This window comes from Rhamphochromis longiceps, linkage group LG20 (genome assembly GCF_057381845.1).
Source record: "Rhamphochromis longiceps isolate RC_006_pf linkage group LG20, R_longiceps_female_GT1.1, whole genome shotgun sequence".
NCBI lineage: Eukaryota > Metazoa > Chordata > Actinopteri > Cichliformes > Cichlidae > Rhamphochromis > Rhamphochromis longiceps.
The window spans coordinates 17,252,704-17,276,073 of record NC_140576.1 but is presented as its reverse complement, the minus strand read 5'-3'; the positions used below and the strand labels follow the sequence as shown (position 1 = coordinate 17,276,073).

The window sequence follows — 23,370 nt, the reverse complement described above, 5'->3', positions numbered from 1 at the left end:
GCCTATACAGCTTGGAGTAAGACAACATGCATGAAGAGGATGATGTGGACAAAATATTCATTTGCCTAATAATTCTGCACTCCCTGTATTTCTATCTTTTATTAGATGTACATGTGGTTTGGTTATTTGCCTTTTGGTTGAAAGTACACTGAGAGAGGACTTTTTTTATTAGTGATCTTAATAGTAGGTTTTTTCATATTAATGTAATTTTTGCGTCTAATTGAATACAATCTATTTGTGTATGATTGTCAGTCCAAAGAGGGAGAGAGGAAAGAGGGGAACGTGAGGAGAAAGTACAAGGTCAGGAAGAACCAGGTAAGAAAACAGACAGGGAACAGTGACAGGCACAACAGAAACTGTTAAGCTGACAAAGAAAAAAACACAAATTTTACTCTCACAATCTGGAAGTTGTGTTCTCCCTATATTAAAGCTGCTATACAGAATCTGCAAAACAAACTGGGTTGAATTTTTTTTTTGACCCTCTTTAACAACATTCCAACATAACATTATCATTGATTGGGGAGATTAAAATTAATGATATATTTTTATGTGGTTCAGCCACAACTCTACTAAAACCTCAGCCAATAATAGATAGGCCAACTTTTAGACCGTCAAAATCTTATGATTTAATAAAGAAATTTGCAGACTTGCACAGAGATGGTAAAATTATGATGACTGATTCGGAGATGAAGACAACAGATGACGAGGACGGGGAGGAACAGGGGTTTAAATGCACCAAGGAGACAGTCAGAGAGAACTCGGGACAACTGGAGACAATTAAGGATGCAGGGACTGACAGAGACAGGGAAGAAGTCTCATTGTGACAAGTAGTTTATGTTGCCTGGCTGGGCAGCTCTCTGGGTGCTCAGTACCCCCAAAGCTCTGATCCTAGAATTGCCTCTGTTAAAAGCTAACATTATACCAGCTAATGTTTTCCTCTGATTAAAGGCTGGTTACATTTTCACATTTTTTAAGAGTTTATTTTCTAAGAGCCAAACAATGTTAGATCCACTTCAAGGAAAGTTTAACTAATGCCAGCTAAGAGCAGCTAACAGCATCAAAAACAGCAACACTTACCAAGTGAAAAGTTCAGGGTATCCTCAACAACTCATCTCATTATCAATGTGATCAGACAGAAGTGAGCTTCACTGACTCCTTGTATTGGACTCCTTTCACAAAGTTTTGCAGCCTCCTTCATAGTAGTAGATGTGAAAACATATTGACAGCTGAGGTGAGCTGCGAACTGATAGCCTAAACTTACTGCCATAAATTACAGCCAAAGTTGGTTGTCCTACAGTGGCCAAGTAACTAGGATTATGCAATTGAATTAGGAGGGGTATAAAACATAATTCAGTTGATTGCAGTTGACTGATATCTAACGATGAGATTTTACACACTGTAACTTTCAGTTTTTGGGACAAGCAGCAAAAGAGAACAACAATCAAAATGCTGATAATGCTAATTATATTGCATGTGTAGCTCATTCTAAATTCCTTGTTAAACAACATATCATTTTGTTACCATCTCTGTCCAGTCAACGAAAAATTCACTTAAATAAACAATTATTTAATTTATTATTTATAACACAATGATGATGAAATCTGGTTGGAGACCCTTCTATGAACTTTTGTCTTAGGCCCCAGCAGACTCTCTCTAGACACATTTAATTAGGCATATGTCTGGGTTTATGGTGAGGTATCTTACAGGTAGTGGAATCATTGCTAGAGTCACATTTAAAATATGTTGCTTGCTGTTACACCAATACACACTTATAGTTTTTAAAGTAGTTTATTCCATTTCATGACAGTTGCATTGACAGAATCAAGCATCTCACAAATATCACAAGGGCTTTATATTGAAGAATTAAGAAAAACACTAAAGTATACTCAACTTTGTGAATATAACTATATACAGTGCTAGCAATGATTTAGTCATCATTGTAAATGAATCATACCTGTTTATATAAGAAAAAAAAGCTCTCATATGTTTTGCTCACAGTCCCCACTCTATGAATGGCATTAAATTTGTCACAGCATGAAATCGTTAAATCTTACTCCCCCCCCAAAAAAGCTCTTCTGACATCTGGGGCCCCTGAAATGCATTAGAACCACTCAAGTAGTAAACTTAGCATTGCTTTTAGTATATGATTTACTATTGCTGATCAACTACAAAAGAAATGCTCGTTGTATTGTGCAAGAAATCTACTATTTTCAAGATGAGACACATAATGTAAATAAAATAGAGCAGTCATCGTTCCTTCACAAAAACGAAAATAAAAGGCATTTGCTGTTAGGAAGACACTTCCATTGAAGATACAATGGCGTTCAGATCATAAAATTAGCAAAAAAGTCCAATGTGAAATGTACCTATGCACTGCTTTCTCAATAATTTAAGTAATAAAAGAGAAACATGCAGGAATCAACAAGCATCATTAGCTAAAGAGCCTGAATGTTTGCATCTCTTCATATATATCAATGTCTATACAGAATATATCGTACACATTAAGTCTGCAAGAAAGATCCACTGCAAAAGGCACTATAAAGAAGTAATGCTAAATCCACAGCATAATGAAAAGTATAAATAGTGCTTTTAAGCAGAATCAGCAAGACAATACCCGCTTTCCTGTGAAACACCACAGTTTTATGGGAGGAGGGGGGCAGTGGTGGGATTGCTTGTTTTATTATAGTTTTATTAGAGCTGAACACATTTTCCTGTGAACATCTGTGTTGTGGTTGATGGCTGGACAATGTGCGCTAGAGCATAACATCAACCTCCAGGTGTTTGTGAATGGGGCCATGTTTGTGCTACCATAATATTTTGTGAGTGAGAGAGTCTGGTTTAATGTGAGCTTAAAAAAACCCTTCAAAGGCATTCGATGTTAGGGACTGTACACAAATTACAGTGCTGATAAGAACAAAAACACGCAGGGCTATTTATAGTTTGTTTTTGTTTAATAAAATAGTTTTCTGCCTCTTGCAAATTCACTCTTTTGTCCTTGCTCTTCTGAACTCTGCAGGCGCTCTTCACGTGCAGTGCATATACATATTACCCAGGAATCTTTTTTTCAAGGAACTAAAAGGTTACGTCATGCATTGGTGCACTCTAGATCTCCTTTTGGTTAGGCAAACTAGTCTGCTTGCACATGGAAACATTTTGAAGAGCTATGCCACAAACTTCTCCAGTCCTGACAAGTTGGTGTTATTTTAGAAAACAGAAAGGTTGAAAAACAGAAAGCTCCACCTCTAAAGTTCCTGGAATCTAGAGTTCCTGGACTTTGAGGGGGGAGGTTTGTCTGGTTTGTGCAATTCCTCCAGAGTTTCTGGAAATACGCTTTTCAGGAGACTCTTTCTGGTCCTTCTAACCCATGCCTCGCCTGCAAAGTGAAGTAATACAACTCACCCCTCCCAAAATGTCAGACAATGTGTCCTGTGCGTAACATTCAACTTCCTTACAGTAATCCATGATACGTCCAGTCTGTAATAAAATGACTACAAAAAAATGATTACAGGTACAAATGATGGATGTGTTTGTGCATCACTTATTATATCGGGGGCTGCAGATATAACAAACCTGTGGGACTATTAACAAAATTAAGAATCTTACATTGTGACTGCTTCCTTAAAGAAAACTTTCATGCATCTATAATTGCTGTACAGTCCCTTATTACTAAGAATTATATGTTTATAAATTAGAAAAAGATTGAGACGCAGATAGACAGAACTGTAGAGATTGTATATATGTGTGTGTGACCTGAGCTGCATTGCTTCCTGTAGAAGTTACAGTAGGTGTGAATGGATGTGCTCTGAAACATTAGCCTCATGGCTGCTGCTGATACTGGCTCTCTGTGGCTGTGTAGAAATCCTCCAGGACGCTCTGCAGGTAATCAAAGGTGGGGCGGTCCTCAGGCTTGTTCTTCCAGCACTCCATCATGATGTCATATAGTTCCTTGGGACAGCTATCCATACGTTGCATTCGATAGCCCTTCTCCAAGTGGCGGATCACTTCTGGATTGGTCATACCTGAAAATAATGGAACAAATAAAAGTAAAAAGAAGAGGACTAATGTAGGAGTAAGACAATCTAGAGTGCTTTGGTGAAGGTGATAGTTCATTTGATTAGTTGGTCGATGAACAACTTTGATTCAGACTAAAAACTACAGGATGGACTCAAGAAAAATACTTATGGAAAATCTCTGTCTTTGTTAATGGATAGGTTTATCTATCGCCTATGGATAGCTTCTCCCTTCATGATAATAACATTCCAAACTAAGGCAGCTATGTTATAATTTTCCACTCAAGGTGACGTGGCTGCAGCGAATGAACTGTTATTTAATCTTAGTTGTACTAAGAGGAACTTAAAGAAGTCACTTGCTAACCTAAACTAGCATCCTACTTGTTATTACAGTATAGTAAGAATGCAATCTGCCAGTGAAGCTACCAAGCAAGTGCTAGCAATATCTGATAGATACCATTAGAGCACTTCCTCGTTCACAGACTGTACATACAGTAAGACAGGATTTGTTATTCAAAGCATGCCTCTGAAATTGCTGCTCCACCTGACTGTTGTCTACCTCAACTTTGTGTTTATCAGAGCAAGAACACTACTATTGTTCATCTTCTTTAATACAATGTGTCTGGGTTTTTTTTTTTAACATTCTTTAGATTCTTTAGTGTCCTCCTTAAGTATAAAGTCATGTGTTGAATATCTCTAGTAACATTCTAACTTTTTATACAGCCATGTTTATATATTCAAAAAATCCCATGCTAGCTTGTTAGATTTATTGTCTTAGTAGGCCACTTTTAACCAAGTAAGCTTCTCCTGTTTACCAACTATTTGTGCAAATGTCCTGCTTTTCATGGGATTTGTGTCAAACTCTTGTGTTTTCCACTTACCAGGGTATGGTGTACGCCCATAGCTGATAATCTCAGTCAGCAAGATGCCAAAGGACCAGACATCAGATTTGATTGTGAAAGAACCGTAGTTTATGGCCTCAGGGGCTGTCCATTTAATGGGGAACTTAGCACCTGGTTGGAAATAATTGAAAACCCAGTTAGAATAGGAACTAATGTTGACAGTGAGACATCACTTGTCACCTAATGATACGGATCTCCTGGTGACATGTTTACAATGTGCAAACCATGAGGTAAGTCGCTCTTATCGTCATTCTCTGCTTGTTTTGTCATTTGGGTCGTAATCTGATATTTCACTGACACAAAGTCATTTCCCTTTGATTGATGAAACTGTGACTGCTGCTATTCCATCTGTTCTGGGACGATACTTGCCCGGATCTTTTGTAATAGGAAACATTGCGCTGTACCTTCCCTGGCTGTGTACTCGTTGTCTTCAATGATACGAGCCAGGCCAAAGTCGGCAATCTTGCACACCAAAGCCTTATTGACCAGGATGTTGGCAGCTCTCAAGTCTCTGTGGATGTAGTTCCTCTGCTCAATGTAGGCCATCCCCTCGGCAATCTAGAAACAAAAATGACAGAGGACAAAAAGTTGTTGCCAAAAATTAATATCACTGGCAAGGAAACACTGTTCCCTTTTTCTTTCAGTTCATTTTACTGCTGGTAATAATAGCAACAGATATTTTGCTATAATATGCATGAGGATTCACATGGGTACTCTTTCCCTTTAGCACCTTTGTGTTACTGCTTGATAAGATCAGCCTCTCTTGCTATCTGATCAATAAACTTGAAAAAATCAGTCATGGTATGATTTAATCAAAGTAGGTGACCTTTTTCCCTTCCCCTTCTCTCTCTGTTCTTTGTATTTAATAGGAACCACCTCAACAGCAACAGCAACAAATATGCATGCACCCCCACGGATTAACTGCAAAAACCTGGATGTCTCACTCTCTTTGAAGGTGGTATAGTTGTTAGATGGGCTATTTCAGAAACTGCTGATCTCCTGGGGGTTTCCCACGTTACCCTCTCTAGTGCAGAAGAGAAAATATCAGTTCCCTGAGCAAAAATGGCTTGCCTATGTCAAGTTAGAAGTCAGAGAAGGATGGCCAGACTGCTCTGAACTGATATGAAGTTTAACAACTTTAACCACTGTTTACAAAATGGTAAGCAGAAGAACATCTCTGAACACACAGATATTGAACCAGATGGGCTACTGTAGCAAAAACCACTTCATACTATATGCCACAGCTGTCAGCTAAAAACAGGAAACAGGCTGCAGGTCATGCAGGAGTTTTTTAGTACTAACTAAGCACTGTTTAACCACCACTGCTTATCTAATTAAAATGTTGTTGCTAAGCATGGTAAATGGCCTGTATTTGTATAACGCTTTACTAGTCCCTAAGGACCCCAAAGCGCTTTACACATCCAGTCATCCACCCATTCACACACACATTCATACACTCATGACCATGCCTTTATGACTATAGTGTGTGTATCTTCTCATATCTGCTTGCAGATAATCTCAAACTGCTTTTTACAATATCAGTTCACTCTAGGCTACTCAAAAGGCCTCAAAGTGATCAGAACTTAATCAAATAGAGCACTTCTGGCATGTGGTGAAACTGGAGATTTTGATCATAGATCCACTGCTTAACTGCATGAAGCTGTCATGTCAATATAGATCTAAATCTGTGAGGAATGTGTCCAGTACCTTGTTGAATCTATGCCACAAATAATTAAGGCAGCATTCGGAGCTGCCTTAATTACTCAATCAAGTACTAGCAAGGCGTAACTAAAGAAGCTGCTGGTGAGTGTGTTTGTTTTGTGTTTACTGCGAAAGACTGTTAGCACAAACTGGTGATATGTAGGTAAAACTAAATAGGATTTAAGTGGAATGGTAATTACAGTAAACTAGCCAGTTAGGGTAAAATAAGCACATATTCTCAAGGCACACTAGCTTCAAAGAAATGGTAGCTGCTTGAAAATTTGAATTTAGCCTGTTGATGTGTAACAGAAAATGTCTGTTTTTGAAGATTTACATTCATTCTTAAAATATTCAGCACAATAGCACAATGTAACCTGTAGTTCTTCTTTCATTGTTCCTCTTTGTAGTTAATATTTCCTTTTTTTCATTGACTAAACATGGTTGGAACATTTTGTTCGGTGTTACTGATAGGCCAGCACCATTACATTATCCTTCAGGGAGTTTTAATCATTTTACTTTGCTCAGTTTTACAGTTAGAATTTCTCACAGAGAACATCAACACAAGAGCTGAACTTTGAAAATGATTTTAATATTGGGACGTGTGCTTTGCACTGCATACAAACACAAGTTTCATTTACAGCCAGAAAACCAGGGAAACAGGTGGGACAAGCTTGCAAAAGCACCAGTACTGAATGTGACCAATATATTCTCACCTGAGCAGAGAAGTCAATGAGCTTTGGAAGCTGGACTCGGTTGCCCTCATCACTCTTTAAGAAGTCCAATAAACTACCTGTAGGCACACAAATGCAAAAGTATTAACAAACAGATGGCATTAGTTATTAAACTGATAATTATTATTATCACCCATTTTAACTATAGCCACTGCTTGTATTAGCTATGATCAGTTCATCTTTTTCAAATGTTCTTTTACCTCACAGCAAAGAGCATCTCCCTTCATTTTTAGTGTAACATAGTGTAAACATTTTGAACGTAAATGTCATGGGAAAACACTTTTCAAAGATGTTGCAGCAATCGCTGACATCAATAGCCCATGTGGACATGTACAAATACACACTCAGGCACACACACACACACCTTTCTCCATGAACTCAGTGATAATATAGATTGGCTCCTCTTTGCTGACGACAGCATGAAGTCGAACCAGTTTGTCATGTTGTAGAGTCTTCATGAGGTTGGCCTCCATCATGAATGCTTCCACTGACATGCTGCCAGGCTTCATGGTCTTCACTGCTACCTTTGTGTGTTTGTTGTATGTGGCTTAAAACAAACAAACAAACAAACAAACAAACAAACAAACAAACAAACAAACAAACAAACAAACAAACAAACAAACAAACAAACAAAAAATTACGTTTAGGAAATGGATTTCTATCTAACATCACAATAAACAAATGGATTCTACAATGATGAAGATCTATCTCACCCATCCACACTTCTCCAAACTGGCCAGCACCGAGCCTCTTATCCAGTTTGAGTGAAGATCTTGGGATTTCCCATGCATCCTTCTCCCACGGCTTTTCAGGTTTTGGACTCAGGCATGGGTTAGTCAGGGACTGGCAGAGACCATCTCCTTGCTCTGTATGTAGCAGAATGAATATTTAGCAATTTGATTTTGTACCTCTGTGGTAGAAAAGTATAAAATAAGAAATAATGCTATTGAGAAATCATGATAGTAGTACTCGTCACAGAGCAATGCAATATTCCACAAAGGCTGCCATATTAAAGTTGGCCAGCAGAGTGTGCTCTGCACTACTATAAGAATAATGTTCAGTGGAATGCAAACTAAGCTGGAGCTGCTTGGCCGCCCCCAAGAAGTCCCAACGTCAGCAATTCAATGCAAACAGAAGATAACCTAACTGTGCTATTAAAACACTGTGAGCACAGCTGTGAAAAGTTTGAATGAGTCAGCACTGGACTAGAGCGTGAGATTGGTTGATAGCTAGAACTCACTCTTGTAATGGCTGACCAGTTCCTGCAGGGTGCTGAAAGTGATGCGGGGAGAGATATAAAATCCTCCATTATCCAGTGTACGAATCTTATAATGCTTCACTGTGTCACCGGACTGAGGATCACTGTCCCTGACAGACAGAGAGTAGCTGCCTGTGGAAAAGGAGAAACAGCATCTTATCCACAGGGACTGTTCAAAGCAAATTAAAGCAACACACAAGAGGTCTAGCTTGAACTGGAGTGTCTTTTCTCTTGTTTTTGCTTCATTTAGGGAAACAGAAAAAGCTGTGAGCATCACATGGACATTCCATCACAATTTTAATTTCATTCACGCTAGTGTTAACAGGAAGTCATATGTCTAGTTTTCAGACACTTTGGAAACATAGCATTCATTTTCAAATGAAATATAAGTCTGCTAAAGTATCCTTTTATCACTTCTATAGTTATGACTCTAAATGCTAATATTAAAACTAACTAAAACTAACTATTAACATTAACAAGTAATTAGCCCATGTATATACTGTCCTTTGTTACAAAGAAATATTAATATTATTATTTTAATGTACGATTTGGTCCATGTTTCAACTTTCTTCTCTTAGCCAACAAAAGAACAAAGAGTGTCTTTCTCAAATATACATCACTTACCTTTGGTAGTCTCACTGTCTCGGATCATGAAGGATCCAATTTTGTTCCCAGGGGCCAGCAACTGCCTCTCAGCATCTTTCCTGCTTACGCCCTTAAAGAACCACCTTAACAGTAGGAAACAGATAAGTCAGTACTGAAACCTTGTAGCGGCTATTTTGTATATGCCCTCATTTTACCTTCATATTGTTTTCTGTGTTACCAAGTTCATTTTCAGTTTAAAAACGTGACATCTAAATATGTTTAAATATGTTTAGCTTACATAATGCTCATTTCCCTATTATCAGTAATAACACTATGTCATGTTATTCGTTTTACTAGTATGGTACACAAGTGTGTGTGCATGTGTGTTTTTGTGTTCAGAGTGAGTCTGCTTACTCCTCTGCCTCCAGAGTATCTTTGGCTACATAGTTACTGGGGATGTAGCCTTCCTGACTTGTACTGATTAACATAGCTCTCCACCACTCGCCTGATCTGCAGAGAGAGTAAAAGACAGCATCTGTGAAGACTTAACAGAAACATGGCAAGTCAGAAGTGTCACAAGTCCCCAAACTAAATTTGGAACACGGAACAACCTGATAACTCTTCAAACCGCAAATAATATAAACCATCTTTTTTGTGGTTGAACTTACTCCTCTAAGATTTTCAGCTTATCTCCCTTCTTGAAGCCAAGGTCTCCCTCATGAATGGCCTCATAGTCGTACAGTGCCATGGCAATACTCTCCCCTAAAGCAGAAAAAAGAAAGCAGAGGAAGGCCTCATGCACTGTTGCTGTCATGTGCAGACTAAAACTTTTTTTCATTTCATTTTTTCATTGTCACCTTAAATTATGTGCATGAGGTTTTTGGCCAGTACTCCTAATATGTGAGAGCGACTGATTGTTCTGTTTGTTTCAGCACTAGGTTCACCGTTTTCTGGCTACAAGACTGACTTCTTTGTATGCTTGATAATAATAGCAATAGGGTTAGTTTTGAAGGCCTGCGTGGTGAGGCAGTGTGAGGGGTTATCGCTCTGCACACACACGCTGAGTCTTCTTCCTCTTTCTGGCATAAAAGACATAGCTTTCTGCATCTAACCAACACTGACCTACATCTTGGTTTTTTAAATGTGACATATCTATTCTCATATATCTGTGACATGTATTTGTGATGGCAAGGAAAACACCTGTAACTGGCTAAACGTGCTACTGTAATAAAAGATGTGGAATGAAGTCCCGACATGTTAGTGTTGCTGTACGTATAGAGTGAGACTCACCATCTGCAATGTTTGCATTGGAAGGCATTTTGGCCTGTGGAAAGACAGATAGAAAAAAAAGTAAGTTCTTTCAAATAATCATTTCAAAATCTACAAGAAAATTGTTTAAAGCTGTAGTAATTATTACAAATCCTGCACAAAACACTAGCGCAGGATTGGACAACAAGTCCAATTTTTAGTTAAAAATTGGACTTGTTGTCCACCCACTTCCTGGTGGTATTATGATGTCACATCATGGTAGTTATTCTCTTCAAATTCAATAACAATAAACTACTGTACAATTTGAATGAAATCAAAGTTATCTGAAATCCATAAAATTGGGTTATGAATTGAATGTGTGTGATGACATAGCTTAAGTGCTGTCACATGCCTCATGGCCATTAGGTTCGAGCACATTAATGTGCTTCAATAAAATAACTGGTTCTTATTCTACATGGGTTTTTTAAAACTCCATGCTGGAGGCATGTTACTGAAAACACACATTTCGAAGGAAGGAAGGACTTTATCATATCAAATCTAGAAATCTAAATGTGGTACAGAGTAAATTTTGTTTGAGGTTTCTGACATGTAAGTCGGCTCTTCGTGTCACACAGTTTTTGACACAAAGTGTTTATTTTTTTTACAATGATAAAAATAAACAGAGTTATGTAGAAACCAGGCGTGTAGATGTAACATCTGTATATTTAGACATCTGTAAAAGAATACTATGTGCAAGTCGAGAGCTGTCTTATCCCTTTTCATTCTACATCTCCTAGCTGACTGCTGTGCTCTGCTTCTTCTTCTGTTACTTCCTCTTTCTTGACTAAGGGTGAAAGAGATGTTATAGTCAGTACACAGGAAACAGTAGCCGGAAGAACCGCACTTACCGACCGCAGCACTGCTGCTTACCCGTGCCACAGATCAAAGTCTGGCCGGTATGCAAACTCACAACAAGTCACAGGCTAGTTAAGAGTGTGTGTTGTCACGCATATATCCTTTTTGAGTAGCACAAGAGAAGTGACTCCTATCACTTCTGAATCAGTGAAATGTGTTCTTACCCTTCTGTATCATTAAAGTAAAGTAGTACTTGTAATATGTTATGAATAATAATTATTTGTCTTTTAAAGCCAAAAATCTGTCTGCCCCTTTTATTTGGACCAAAACAAAAAATGGAAAGTACTTTCTGTTTATTTACTACAAATATATTTCAGTTTGATTCTACTTCCGAGCTACTGCACTTATTTGCCAGCTGTTGTTTATTTTAAGACGTCAAACATTAAAGAAAAAGAGGTACATTTATCAAGCGCTTCTCTAAAAAAAATTACATTACGTGGAAAACGGAATGTACATATGAAAAATAATGGTATGTTATCATTTTCCATTTGTGGCCAACCATTAAGTTAAAAGCCACTGGGTTAAAGTGTCCAGTAGCATTAAGTAGCTACAACAGTCACTCGCTAGGGGAAGTTGCGTATTCCTTAACTGGTTGGTGAGTGGCTGCTGCCTCTCACTGGTCACAAAGAGGGTGCTACAGCGTGCATGCAGACAACCTGCTATTGTTACCTTTGGGTGACTAAGGCGATCGCCTGGTGACCAAAGCAGGATTTTTTTTTGGTGCAGCACACCAATCAATCACTTGTCAGCTTTTTTTTATGGTGGTTACAATAGGGTTACTGAGCTGTATTGATGCTTTCATAATGACTGCCTTCAACCACTTGCATATTGGTTGGAAAAGGCCCTTTGAAAAAGGCCTGTGTGACTGGGGTCTAACCTAAGACTAAGGTAAATAATGATCAAAAATTGGTGGTATGAGTGAATGTGAACATAAATGGCTGTCTGTCTCTGTCTCTGTGATGGACTGGCCACCTGTCAGAGGTGTACCCTGTACCTTGTCCTATGAGAGCTGGGATAGACTCCAGCCCAAGTTCAGTCAACAATTATGGTAAAATTATATTGCTAATACTGTTGCGAGTTAGACCAGTAAATACTTTTACAGTACATTTAACATTATTTAAGTGTGTCATCTAGTAGAACCTAACATATAGCCAGTGGAGGCAATAGAGGCTAATTGCAGGCTAACAATATGAAACACTTTATGCTGTGACATAAATTGACTACTTACAGCTTTATTCCCAGAGTTTCCTGTGGTTGGGTCTTTGACATAGTGGGCAGTCTGTGCTCGGTTCTGCAGATCATCATTACCCGTTCCTTTGCTGTGAGGCTCCTGCTCCTTTTTTGAGCCCACACAACCCATGGTGCCTTCTGCAAGATAACAACAAGAGGAGAAACAGCAAGATGTGAAAGTGTGGACATCAGCAGCATTTTTCAGGGTATTTGCCCCCTAAACTTAATAACTAGTTGTGCAACCTTTGGCAGAAAAACAGCAATCAAGCATTTGTGATAACTGTGGAGGACTTTTGGCCAGTTCTTCTTTGCAGAATTGTTTTAATTTAACCACACTGGAGGGTTTTTGAGCATGAATGGCCAGTTTAGGGACAGTTACTTTTACACAGCATTGTATTGGTTTTATTCAGAGGAGAGTGGAGTGTGCAAAATAAATTAATATAGTTTAAGAATTGTGGAATTTTAGTATCAAAAACGGCAACAAACAATATGATTCTAGCTTTTCGTACACAGAAGGAGTTAGGATGTTTAAAAAGCACAAGATTCATAATAAATGTGTAAAGCAGTGGTTCCCAAACTTTTTTCGCTGGCCCCCCCTTTGTTTTACAGAAAAATGTTCGCCCCACACACACATCCATATTTTGCTCAATTGAGGTTAATTACACACCTCAAACATTTAGTAAACAATTAAGCAAATACAAGTAAACTGCAGGTAGTAATAAAATAAACTACTAACTCTTTTACGCTACGTCCACACCTACACGGGTATTTTTGAAAACGCAGCTGTTTCGTCCACACGTAAACGGCGTTTCGAATCACTGAAAAATGAAAACTCATTTTTTGCGTTTACGTGTGGACGAGGAATACAGAGTTCGTCATGCAACGTTAAAGGTATGTGCCTTTTTTCACCTCACGCTGTGCGCCACGTTATTGTTTACATGAGAGGAATTGCAGAATGGCAGATAGTCAGATTAACAGTATTTTGTCTCTATCTTCAGGTTTTACACGCTTACATATAAACACACAGTTTCTGTCCCTCTATTTAGAAAGGCAGAGGCGTCACGGTTTGATTATTTTACATGTAGTTGTTTTTTTCCTGTGTAATAATGTTCAACATTGCTATCAATAAATTTTTCAAAAAAATGCCTCTCTGTGCAAAATGAGTTTAAAAACATAAACAGCTGTGGGATACTGTTTGTCCTGATTTAGACAGGGGGAACAAACTGGCAGGATCAGCCTGATGTTATTTATATCCCACTGTAACTTTACTGTATAAAGAGCAAACATCTCCAAAATGTCAGGAGTAGTTAGTCATTACAACAAGTGTTTGTGAACTAAAAATCAAGAATGTGGAATACTGTTTGTCCATGATTTGAAGAGCCCAGGTGTGCTCCCGACGAAGGAAAGACCAATTCTGCAGGGGAGACCAAAGGGAAGATATGCTTCTCCATATTTTCTAGTCTTTGGCTTAAAATAAAGTTGGTTTGGAAACATATTCAGCTATGCTTCATCTCCTGCTTTGCGTTTGTGTTGGCTCCCCGTGCTAGCAGTGTCCAAGCCTTGTTTTTTTTTTAAAAAAAAATTCCCTTTTCATGCAGCGCCCCCCCTGCAATGGCTCTGCGCCCCCCCCTAGGGGGCGGGCCCCACACTTTGGGAAGGTCTGGTGTAAAGAGTTAGCTAAATTATTTCTCAAATGACCTTTGAAAGAACTGCAGAGGATTCTTCGCTTAGTTAAAGTAAATCCAGATCCTTCCTTGTAAATATAAGCCGAATATTAATTTGATTACAATCGTTAATTTTTGGTTTTTACTGCCGAATAGGGTTGTCCACACAGGAAACAACTAAAATCAACCAATACCTCATCACAGCTCACAATTAAACTTCATGTATCATGTTTTTGCTATGTGGATAAAAGAAAAGAGAAGTAACTCAGGGGGGTGGCTGAGGTGAATGGATGGGCCAATGTTACTTTGAACACGGGAGGCTGGACTCCAAACCAAAACTCAGCATTAGACATTATCTCAACCCAACTGCTCTTACTGTAAATGTACTGAGAAAATTCTCTCATTTTGGGTGTGTAACGTGGGAAAACAGCATGTGAAGATATATGTGTCGCCACAGACGGTAGACTGAGAAGAGAAAGATGCCTTAAAACTCAGATGACCATGAGTAAATGTTTTTGACACACTGCAGGCTTCTGCGAACTCCACACTACTGCTGTTTATTCTGAATAATTCATATGTTCTCACACATGTTCGTGACTCACTTGATGATGTTTGCAGTTTTGGCAAGTAAGTCTTTCTGTGTCATGTGCCAACAAAATAATTTCCACACAAGTCTCTGTTATTCATCTGTAACATCTAGGGAATGCATCCTTGTATCACACTGTTTCAGCGCATTTATGTCTGTATATGTAAATGTGCATGCAGATAAATGGAACAAAGTTTTACAGGAACAAGAACAAAGAGAGAGTCTGTGATAGGAGATGGACACTGTGTTTGATAGCACATGCACAGATAGAGAGGACACAAGAGAGACAGCTGTTCATGTCTGATCTCCCGCCACCTCAGAGAGGCAGATTATCGCCCTGAGCAAAGGAAGCCTAAACAGAAAAGCCACAAAGCAGCAAAAAACATCAGCGGTTACAGAATTTTTCATGTTTTCTCCAACTGGCTGTTGATCTGTTCTGGAAGCTGCAGATTATTATGGCCAGCAATAATTACCATACTGTCAATTATGCACAGTGGCGAGCAATGGAAAATGTTTAGACACAGGAAGTGGTGTTACTGAGGTCAAAATTGGTGGCGTTAACATATTTACTTCCCCTTTTCTCTGCTCCAAACCTTGTTCCTCTTCAGATGTCTACTTGAGGCCTCTTTGACTTCTTTAATAAAACTCTCAGTACAATACCTCTAGATAATGAACAGTCATGGTGCCGCAGTTTTACTAATGCAAAATTAAAATTAGCGAAACAGTAAAAGAGAGCTTTTTACTCTGTGAAAATGCAACTGTCAGTGTCTTGCCCACGTGTGACGCACCTACAAGACACTTCAAAGACAAACCAACTCGTCCACACAGCCTGAATCAAAAGTGCCAGCAAAAGTGGAAAAAAACCTCAGTTCTCAGGCTGGGATGTTGGTGCATGAAGTCCTGACAGCGCTTCACATTGCAGCATAATTTTAATATCACTGTATCCAGTGATAATATCCTAAATATGTCTCATCGCCAGTACGTGCAGAATCTTTACAAGAGTATAATATCAGTCTGATTGTGTGGGTGCCCAGTTGTTGCTGTGCCCTTGCTACCAGTAGGTGAGAGCTGACAAGCATCACAGTGACTTTAACTTTAAAAGCTGCTTATCCTATTCAAAGTATTATGAACACAGAAACGACTTTTTCAATTACATCTCTGTAACACTCAATATGCAATAAAAAGAACAGCAAAACATTTTTCTCCAAGAGTTATCTACTGCAATTAAGCTCTAAAGTTAAAGACAAGATCTGTTTTGCAGATAATTCAAACTGATCAATTTGCTAAGAGTAGCTTATTGCAGATATAGTGAATGGTTTACAGGATTTTTTTTCACTAAAAAAAATAAAAGATTAAATGTGAAGCATAAATGCATGAATTTGGTCTAATGGCCTTTAGAATACAAAAAGTCAGATTGTGCAGAAGTGTATGGGAAAGCAGATCTCTGTAAACACTTTCACGAGGGGTGACTCATTTGGATAATTTAAAGTCTGCCTAAAAAAACAAACCTTTGATGCTTTTAATTTTTTTTTCATGAAGTAAGGTCCCATTAGAGTCAGAAAGACAGATAAAGCTGTGCATTGTTTAGAGCGGGCCTTATTTTGTGACACGTAGCTACCGCAGTGTTCCAGGGTTTCTCATTCAGATCTAGCCCTTCGCTTGTCATGTCTGGTTTCAAAACGGCAAGATGGTGACAGTTAAAATGCCCTGCTAGGGCCTCACAATGGGGCCACTTTACAGCTGTGCGCAACATTTTTAGATCTAAACAAACTTAAAGGCAGCTTTATAAACCCGATTTATCTCATAAATACTCTTTGTGGTAGCAGATGATTCAACTTGCTGTTAATCCCAGTGCTTATATTCTGCCCGTACATTACAGATACATGGATGCTACTCTTCACTGGAACACCTTGGAAAACAAATCCACTAATGACTTTACTGTAGCTTCTATTTGGAGATTTCTGTCAATGAACAACAGCAAAACTGTGTTAATCCTAATGGACTGTGCCTCCAGGTTATGAAAGCTGGGAGTGTGAGGATTATCAGTTCTGCAATAGAAAGACCTTGGATTCTTAAGGGCTTAATATGTTGTATTTTGTTAGAAAGAAAAATAAATTTCCCAAAAAAGCTAACCCTTCTCAAATAACGAGGTTGTTGAATGTAACTGCGGTAAAAATTGCGTGCTCATCCACTCCATCATTATGGATTAGAGGGGATGACGACTCCTCACATCAGAGAATTTCTCCTTTTTTCATGTGTTTTCTGAGAATTCTGAAAATTAACATAAATATTAAACATACTGATTAGAACACACTTGTTTCTTTGAAGAGTATAAGAGAAAAAATGACAATGCAGTCATTGTCATTTTTTCTTAACATGAAGCCAACTGAGTTTAACCAGCAAAAAGAAAGTATTTCTAAAGACTACTAATTAACATATATTGCTTTGACAGTACTTAGGAAATACAAATATAACGGTAAATGATAGCACAACCAAAGTGCGTGAAGTCATTGAAAAAAACAAAACACAAAAGTCTGAACTGATGAACTTCAGATATGCTGTTAGGCCTCCCACATACATTTATAAATAGTTGCCATTTCTGGATCTGGATCCATTTTGCTAAGGGGCTGTTGACTTGGGCTGCTAACCCATCTCTACCTAATAAAAACTTAATGTTATGTTACCATCTTTAGTGCTATGCTAAGTGAAATAATAATATATTTTCTAACTAAATTAAGAGAAAGATGTTGACTAGTCCAAAATAAACTATACATAAAGAAATGATCAAACCACTTTACAACAATGTAATTTCATTGTGTCCTGACAATCTTGAAAGACCTCTAACCACAGACACGTGGTGCCACTCCCCTAAACAATATGGCAAGTATACTGAGATACTGTTCTTATAAATAGTAGAGGCCAAAGATCTCTCTCTCTCTCTCTCTCTCTCTCTCTCTCTCTCTCTCTCTCTCTATATATATATATATATATATATATATATATATGTATATATATATATATATATATATATATATATATATATATATATATATATATATATGGACCCTATGGACCCTCAAGCTCCCAGGCCTCTGGTAGAGGACCCGAGCTTGAAGGATAAACCGCCCGCAGGGGCGTGCTGGGTGTTGTGTTATATATATATATATATATATATATATATATATATATATATATATATATTTATGGGCTTCCCCAGATTTAACACTTCATGCTGAGGCAACTGATAGTCATTACACAAGTCATGTCTGCATAAGTCTTTAATCAATATTGCGCTATTAATCCACTAAATGTTAAACTATTGATTTTAGATTCTAAGAATGGTCTTCATAACAACAAGGTAGCAATACAGTCTAAGTAAAACAGAAAATAAAAAATTGTGTATATAAAGTAGGCTAGCAAAACAAAACCACAACCGTCTCGTCTGTTATGATTCTCACACCTACAAATGTTTACACTAAATGTGAAGCACAGACCAGAATGGAAACATAACTACATCTGTAGTAGTTGTGAATGGCTCACCAGTCACCACCTATAATTCATCTACTTCTGCAGCAGACAAGGAATGAAGCCCCTAATTAGTGATTCATCTCATCAAAGTATACAAAAATAAGGGGTAAATGAACATGGATCCTGTGTAAATGTGAACGTGTATCAGTTTCTGTTGTGTAAAAAATAAAAAAACTTGGTTAAAAAAATGCTTTTATGGCAATTTTGTTTTCACCTTTTATTGGGGATACAAAAGACAAATTCATGGGAAAATTCTTATGCTTTGACTACGCCATCAGTTTCAGTTCTGTGCCTATGCTGTTCTCTTATTGTTTTTTCTCCTCAGCTTGTGGCCGAGACCACATCAACCTTCAAAAAAGCACTATCTGGAACAATGGCTTTGTTAAACCTGTAAAGTCACCTTGTTTCTTTAACAGTAAAATCTTAAAAAACACATGGCGTCTAATGATAGAAATCCCAAATCTATATCTAGTTATCAATCTCCACCCATGAAAAACATGATTTTAATCACAGCAACAAAAGATAAAGTGTGGAGTTTGACACAAGGTTATGTCCCAAAATACTTTTTGGGAAGTAAACTTACTTTCTTGTAAAGAGTTAGCAGGGAGTTTTACCACTCCTATGTGCTCAAGTTAAAAAGAGGCTATGGCGAGGAACCTGTAACCTTAGCATCACGACTGGAAATTGGCTTAAACAAATAGCATAACTCTGAGTCGTCATGTATATATACATAAATATACATAAATATAGGTTACATTAAGATAAAGATAAACAGCCAGTGATGACTGAATCACCGTATGTTGTACGTTACATTTCAGTTCAAAACATCACAAATTGGTGCGCTGTGGTAAAACTATCGTGACTTTATGAACTCATGTAAATGCCCCACTGTAATCACAGCCAGTATTTTTTTCATTATCTTTTCTTTTAAATAAATTAACTGTATTTTTAAAAAATGTTCTTTCTGTTTGTTTTTTGCTGCATAAAAAAAATTATATGGGCACTGATGGTTTGACAGAAGAGACTTTTCTTCATCATGTATTTAATTTAAACACCACGGCGGCCCTAATAAACAGTCATTAAAAAACTTTAAAGGCAGACTGCACATGTGCTAAAGGAGACTTGAAGACGACGCATGATAGCATGATGAATCTGACTTTATCATCTGAGATCAGCTTGGCTCATCTACTTTAAAGACACCACTGACTGTCAGCATTTTTGACCAGACCAAGTAAGGCTGCCATGGCAAAAACCCTGTACTGACTTAACCAGTGGTAGGATTTCTTTTTGTCTTTTTGCTTATGAATTCACTTTTTTTATTAGAAGGAGGAACTTATAATTTCTTCTTTCATAAATGATGCGGTAAAACTCTATAATAAGCACTTTGTTTTTCAATAGCAACGTCTATAATATGACATCACTTTTGGAAAACATGCACCGTGTCTTTCAGAAGAGAAATGCTGCCTTTCAAATTATGCATTTTTGATCTGAGATAAGAAAACATATAGGCTCCCTAGCAAGTGATTTACTTTGATAATACCAACTTCTGAAAGCATATAAGTGAGGGTTAACCTTATGATTACGAGCTCTGATTGCAACTTTAAAGAATTTGTAATGAACAATTAAACTAAGATACTTATTCAGTAATATCATATATGGATGTTGACAGTATAACACCACTGTGTCTTCTAACCGACTCAATCTCTATGGCTGGCAGTGTAAAGGCCCAGCTCAGAATTAGCAACTGATATACTATGCAAATGAGTACCACTCCTAACACTAGGCTGTGTATTCATAAATATATGTATCCATTTTATAGACCCTATTGCAGACTTGTATTTGGAGGCTATCTGCTTCCTTTACCTGTCTGAGAGGTGACAGGTAAACAGGTGAGCAGGTATCAGGCTGCTTTAATGCTCATGGCTTTAAGGAAGTATCTCATTTATTATCCTACATTTAAACTAGTCTGCTACAGCAACAAACATGAGCAAAAACTCTCTCAAGGGACAGAGGAGTGGAATTATTCATGTGTGCCTTGTTGGGCGGCCTTTCTTTTTTATGAAAAAGCTGCCAAGCTGTGTTTGTAGCTGTTTAGGACTGCCTCAGGCCATAACAACATCACCTGCCAGCCTGGCAAGGGACCAACAGAAAGAAAGAAAGAAAGAAAGAAAGAAAGAAAGAAAGAAAGAAAGAAAGAAAGAAAGAAAGAAAGAAAGAAAGAAAGAAAGAAAGAAAGTTGACATCGTGTCAGCCTGGTGGGTTACTCCTGTGCATCTGTGTATACTGCTGGCACTCAATAACACCTAATAAATTTGGCTGATAGACACATGGCAATCGAAATGTGATAAAACAAAATAAAAACATATACTTTCTATATGAACAAACAATTTTATTTATGGTTTGATTCTTATTTTATTATTATGTCACACAAGTATGACAGGTTTGGGTAACAAAGTTATAATCAGTGTAAGGTTGCACTTATTAACTTGCACGCTTGAAAATAATATCTAGTTTAGGTGGTTTAATGTTATCTGTCATTAATTTCTGAGTTCTCAGAGAAGTCCAATGTGTCTGCTCAAATTTGAACATTAAAAAAAAATTAATTTTTCATTTGCCAAATAGATAACTAGAGAGATGTTTTCTGTTTGTTTGTACAGTATTAAACAAGTTCAACAGATTTCTAAAATATTTGTGTTTTATTGCTTTTATGACCTGTCGTCCAGTAAATCTTGAAGTAAGAGAGGATTGTCTTCTAATAACTGATCTTTCATAGATCAAATGACTGTAGTCAAGTGTACAGCATTTTAAGAGGACCTTTTCTTATTGACTGTCATGCTGTACAATTCTACTGGTCGATGTTTATTTTACAGAAGTCCAAAGTTTCATAAAAAGACCCCACCGCTCAGGCTTCAGACTGCTTCAAATACTTAAAAAAGCTGAACCGTGAATCACAAAGATGAGCAAGGGGAGGTACTCTCACTTAAATGATGATAATTATATAAACCGGTTAGTCATCTTATTTGAGAAACTAAAATCAGTTAGCAGAATATTGTAAACCATGTTCAATAAATGTTACACATTAAGTTCAGTTGAAAAAAACAATAAAAAATTTGCATTTTTTTCCACTTCACGGAGTCACTTCTTCATTTACAGCAGTGGCTTCTGGGGACATTTTGTACCCGATAATTCTGCACCCAGCGACTTTATAGGGTACTGACTGATTCTCAGTTTTCATCTTTATCAAACAACAAACAACGAAGACTTAACATACATTAATGTTAACACATTTAAAGCATATACACCAGCTTTCCATCATGAGGGTTTAGTCATTAGTCAGTCTCAGAATTGTGTTTCCTTCCAAACTAAACTAACAAACTAACTCATATAAATGTCATGTCAGGATAAATCGTGATTATGTGAAATGACGTGTTTGGAAAAGATGTAAAACTCAGTATGCTATATACATAACATACGTAACAGATCGATTCCACTTCGACTGTGTAATACATAAATTTGAATACAAATTAACTACAAAATTATTGTTTCATGTTTTGTAATGTAATTAAAACAACTGGGTTGCAATAACCCTTTAATTTTCCGTTTAGGACATTTTCGAAAAATGACGCTGAAGTGACTTCAGGCCTATTAATGCAAGACAAGACGAGGTATTCAGCTCTACTAAGTACTGTGATGTAATATCGGCATTTCTGCGGTGTGTCTAACACCTCCGGACTTTCTTTTAGTGCAAGTCTGTGGGGTAAGAGCAGGAAAATACAAACAATTGTCTTCCCCACACTGCAATCATATCCGTCGTCTTCCTTTAGGGGCTTTGACTCTAAACCCATTCAACGTTTAAATTGAAAGCTGGTGTATAAATAGAGAACAGAAGTGAAACTAGTCTTGTTTCTGGTTTAGTCTAGATGGACATTCTAAAAATAACTCCCATGCACCCACTCACACGCACTGTCACAAACACGGTAAAGGACTTCAGACCCTCGTTTTAAAAGATTTTCACATTTAGAAAGTGACGCGGGACACTCTGATAAAGGTGCTTTACTGCTGTACATCCCGGTAACACGGCCCACCGGCTCATCATCGCAGTTTATGCACCGTGACTTCTGCAGGCGGTGGCTGTCAAGCACCGCGAACTTCCTCTTTTTGGAAGTGAGCATCGCCTTTATAAAACTAAAAACTTGTCGATGATCAAACACCCACTTTCCAAGTCTTAAAAAATATTTTATTGTAACCTTTTTACTTCCTACCGTTATCTTTTTTGTGTGTTTTTGTTAAAATTTGTACATTATACCCTCTCACTCACAACACAAGCGAACACATAACAGGACACTTACCGCGCTTTAGTCAGTCGCTTCGACTAGTATCTCTTTGGTTATAAATGATCTTCTAAATTTGGATGAGCGGGTGTCGAATATTCCTCATTTCTTTTAAGTGAGTTCCATCCCTTCCTAACTCGTGTGGGTCATTCCGGACACGTTGACAGGGCGGCGGAGCGCAGCGCACTGGACTTGCAGGAGGAAGTTTAAGCTGTACGCATCTGAGGTGGGAGAAAGAGGAACAAGCGCACACCAATCGTGCTCTTGGTTTCACTGGCTGAAACAGCCGCTGGTGCCTTTGATACTTTGATGGACTCCAGAGCAGAGAGCTACCAAACGCAGGAAGTTGCATCAAGTTTCTTAACTACTGAGAGTTTGTATTTCCAGTTCAGTTTACATACTTGATAACATCTCCTGCATTTTTGCCATATTTGGATTAAAAACCTAATCCAGGTCAGATGGAAAAGGGTGGCTGTGCACAGGGAAGAGTGGATGGATTGGTTCACAGATGCGAGAGGAACATTTGCATGATGTGCGGGATGGCTCGAACAGGTATTCAAATAGTAGTTTGACAGCTATCGTGCTCAGCAGGTCGTTCTGGGGCTGGAGGCAGGCCAGGCAGCAGAGGGAGGAGGGGTAGGCGGTTCAGCCCCGGGGTAACAGCAGCGGCTCAGCATTAAC

General features: G+C 38.0%; 1 protein-coding gene across 1 annotated transcript; it reads right to left on the bottom strand.

Annotated features, from left to right (window-relative positions):
- Window positions 1-2,932: 2,932 nt before the first annotated feature.
- On the bottom strand, window positions 2,933-22,940 carry hck (HCK proto-oncogene, Src family tyrosine kinase). The gene is made up of 13 exons (XM_085393204.1): window positions 22,708-22,940; window positions 12,579-12,718; window positions 10,478-10,511; window positions 9,856-9,949; window positions 9,602-9,697; window positions 9,227-9,330; window positions 8,585-8,734; window positions 8,058-8,210; window positions 7,709-7,891; window positions 7,327-7,403; window positions 5,317-5,470; window positions 4,892-5,023; window positions 2,933-4,019 (listed from the first exon to the last, which is right to left on the bottom strand). Exons 2-13 carry the CDS (start codon window positions 12,708-12,710, stop codon window positions 3,817-3,819), a joined length of 1,512 nt encoding a protein of 503 aa, XP_085249330.1. The 5' UTR covers window positions 12,711-12,718; window positions 22,708-22,940; the 3' UTR covers window positions 2,933-3,816.
- Between the last annotated feature and the right edge of the window lie 430 nt (window positions 22,941-23,370).

Bases quoted from the DNA above. Each gene is read 5' to 3' on its own strand.
- hck (XM_085393204.1), bottom strand. From the start codon at position 12,710: ATGGGTTGTGTGGGCTCAAAAAAGGAGCAGGAGCCTCACAGCAAAGGA. The intron at 5,471-7,326 runs GTGAGAATATAT...TTTTGTTTCTAG, and splicing joins TCATTGACTTCTCTGCTCAG to ATTGCCGAGGGGATGGCCTA. The intron at 5,024-5,316 runs GTACAGCGCAAT...ATTTCCAACCAG, and splicing joins CGAGTACACAGCCAGGGAAG to GTGCTAAGTTCCCCATTAAA.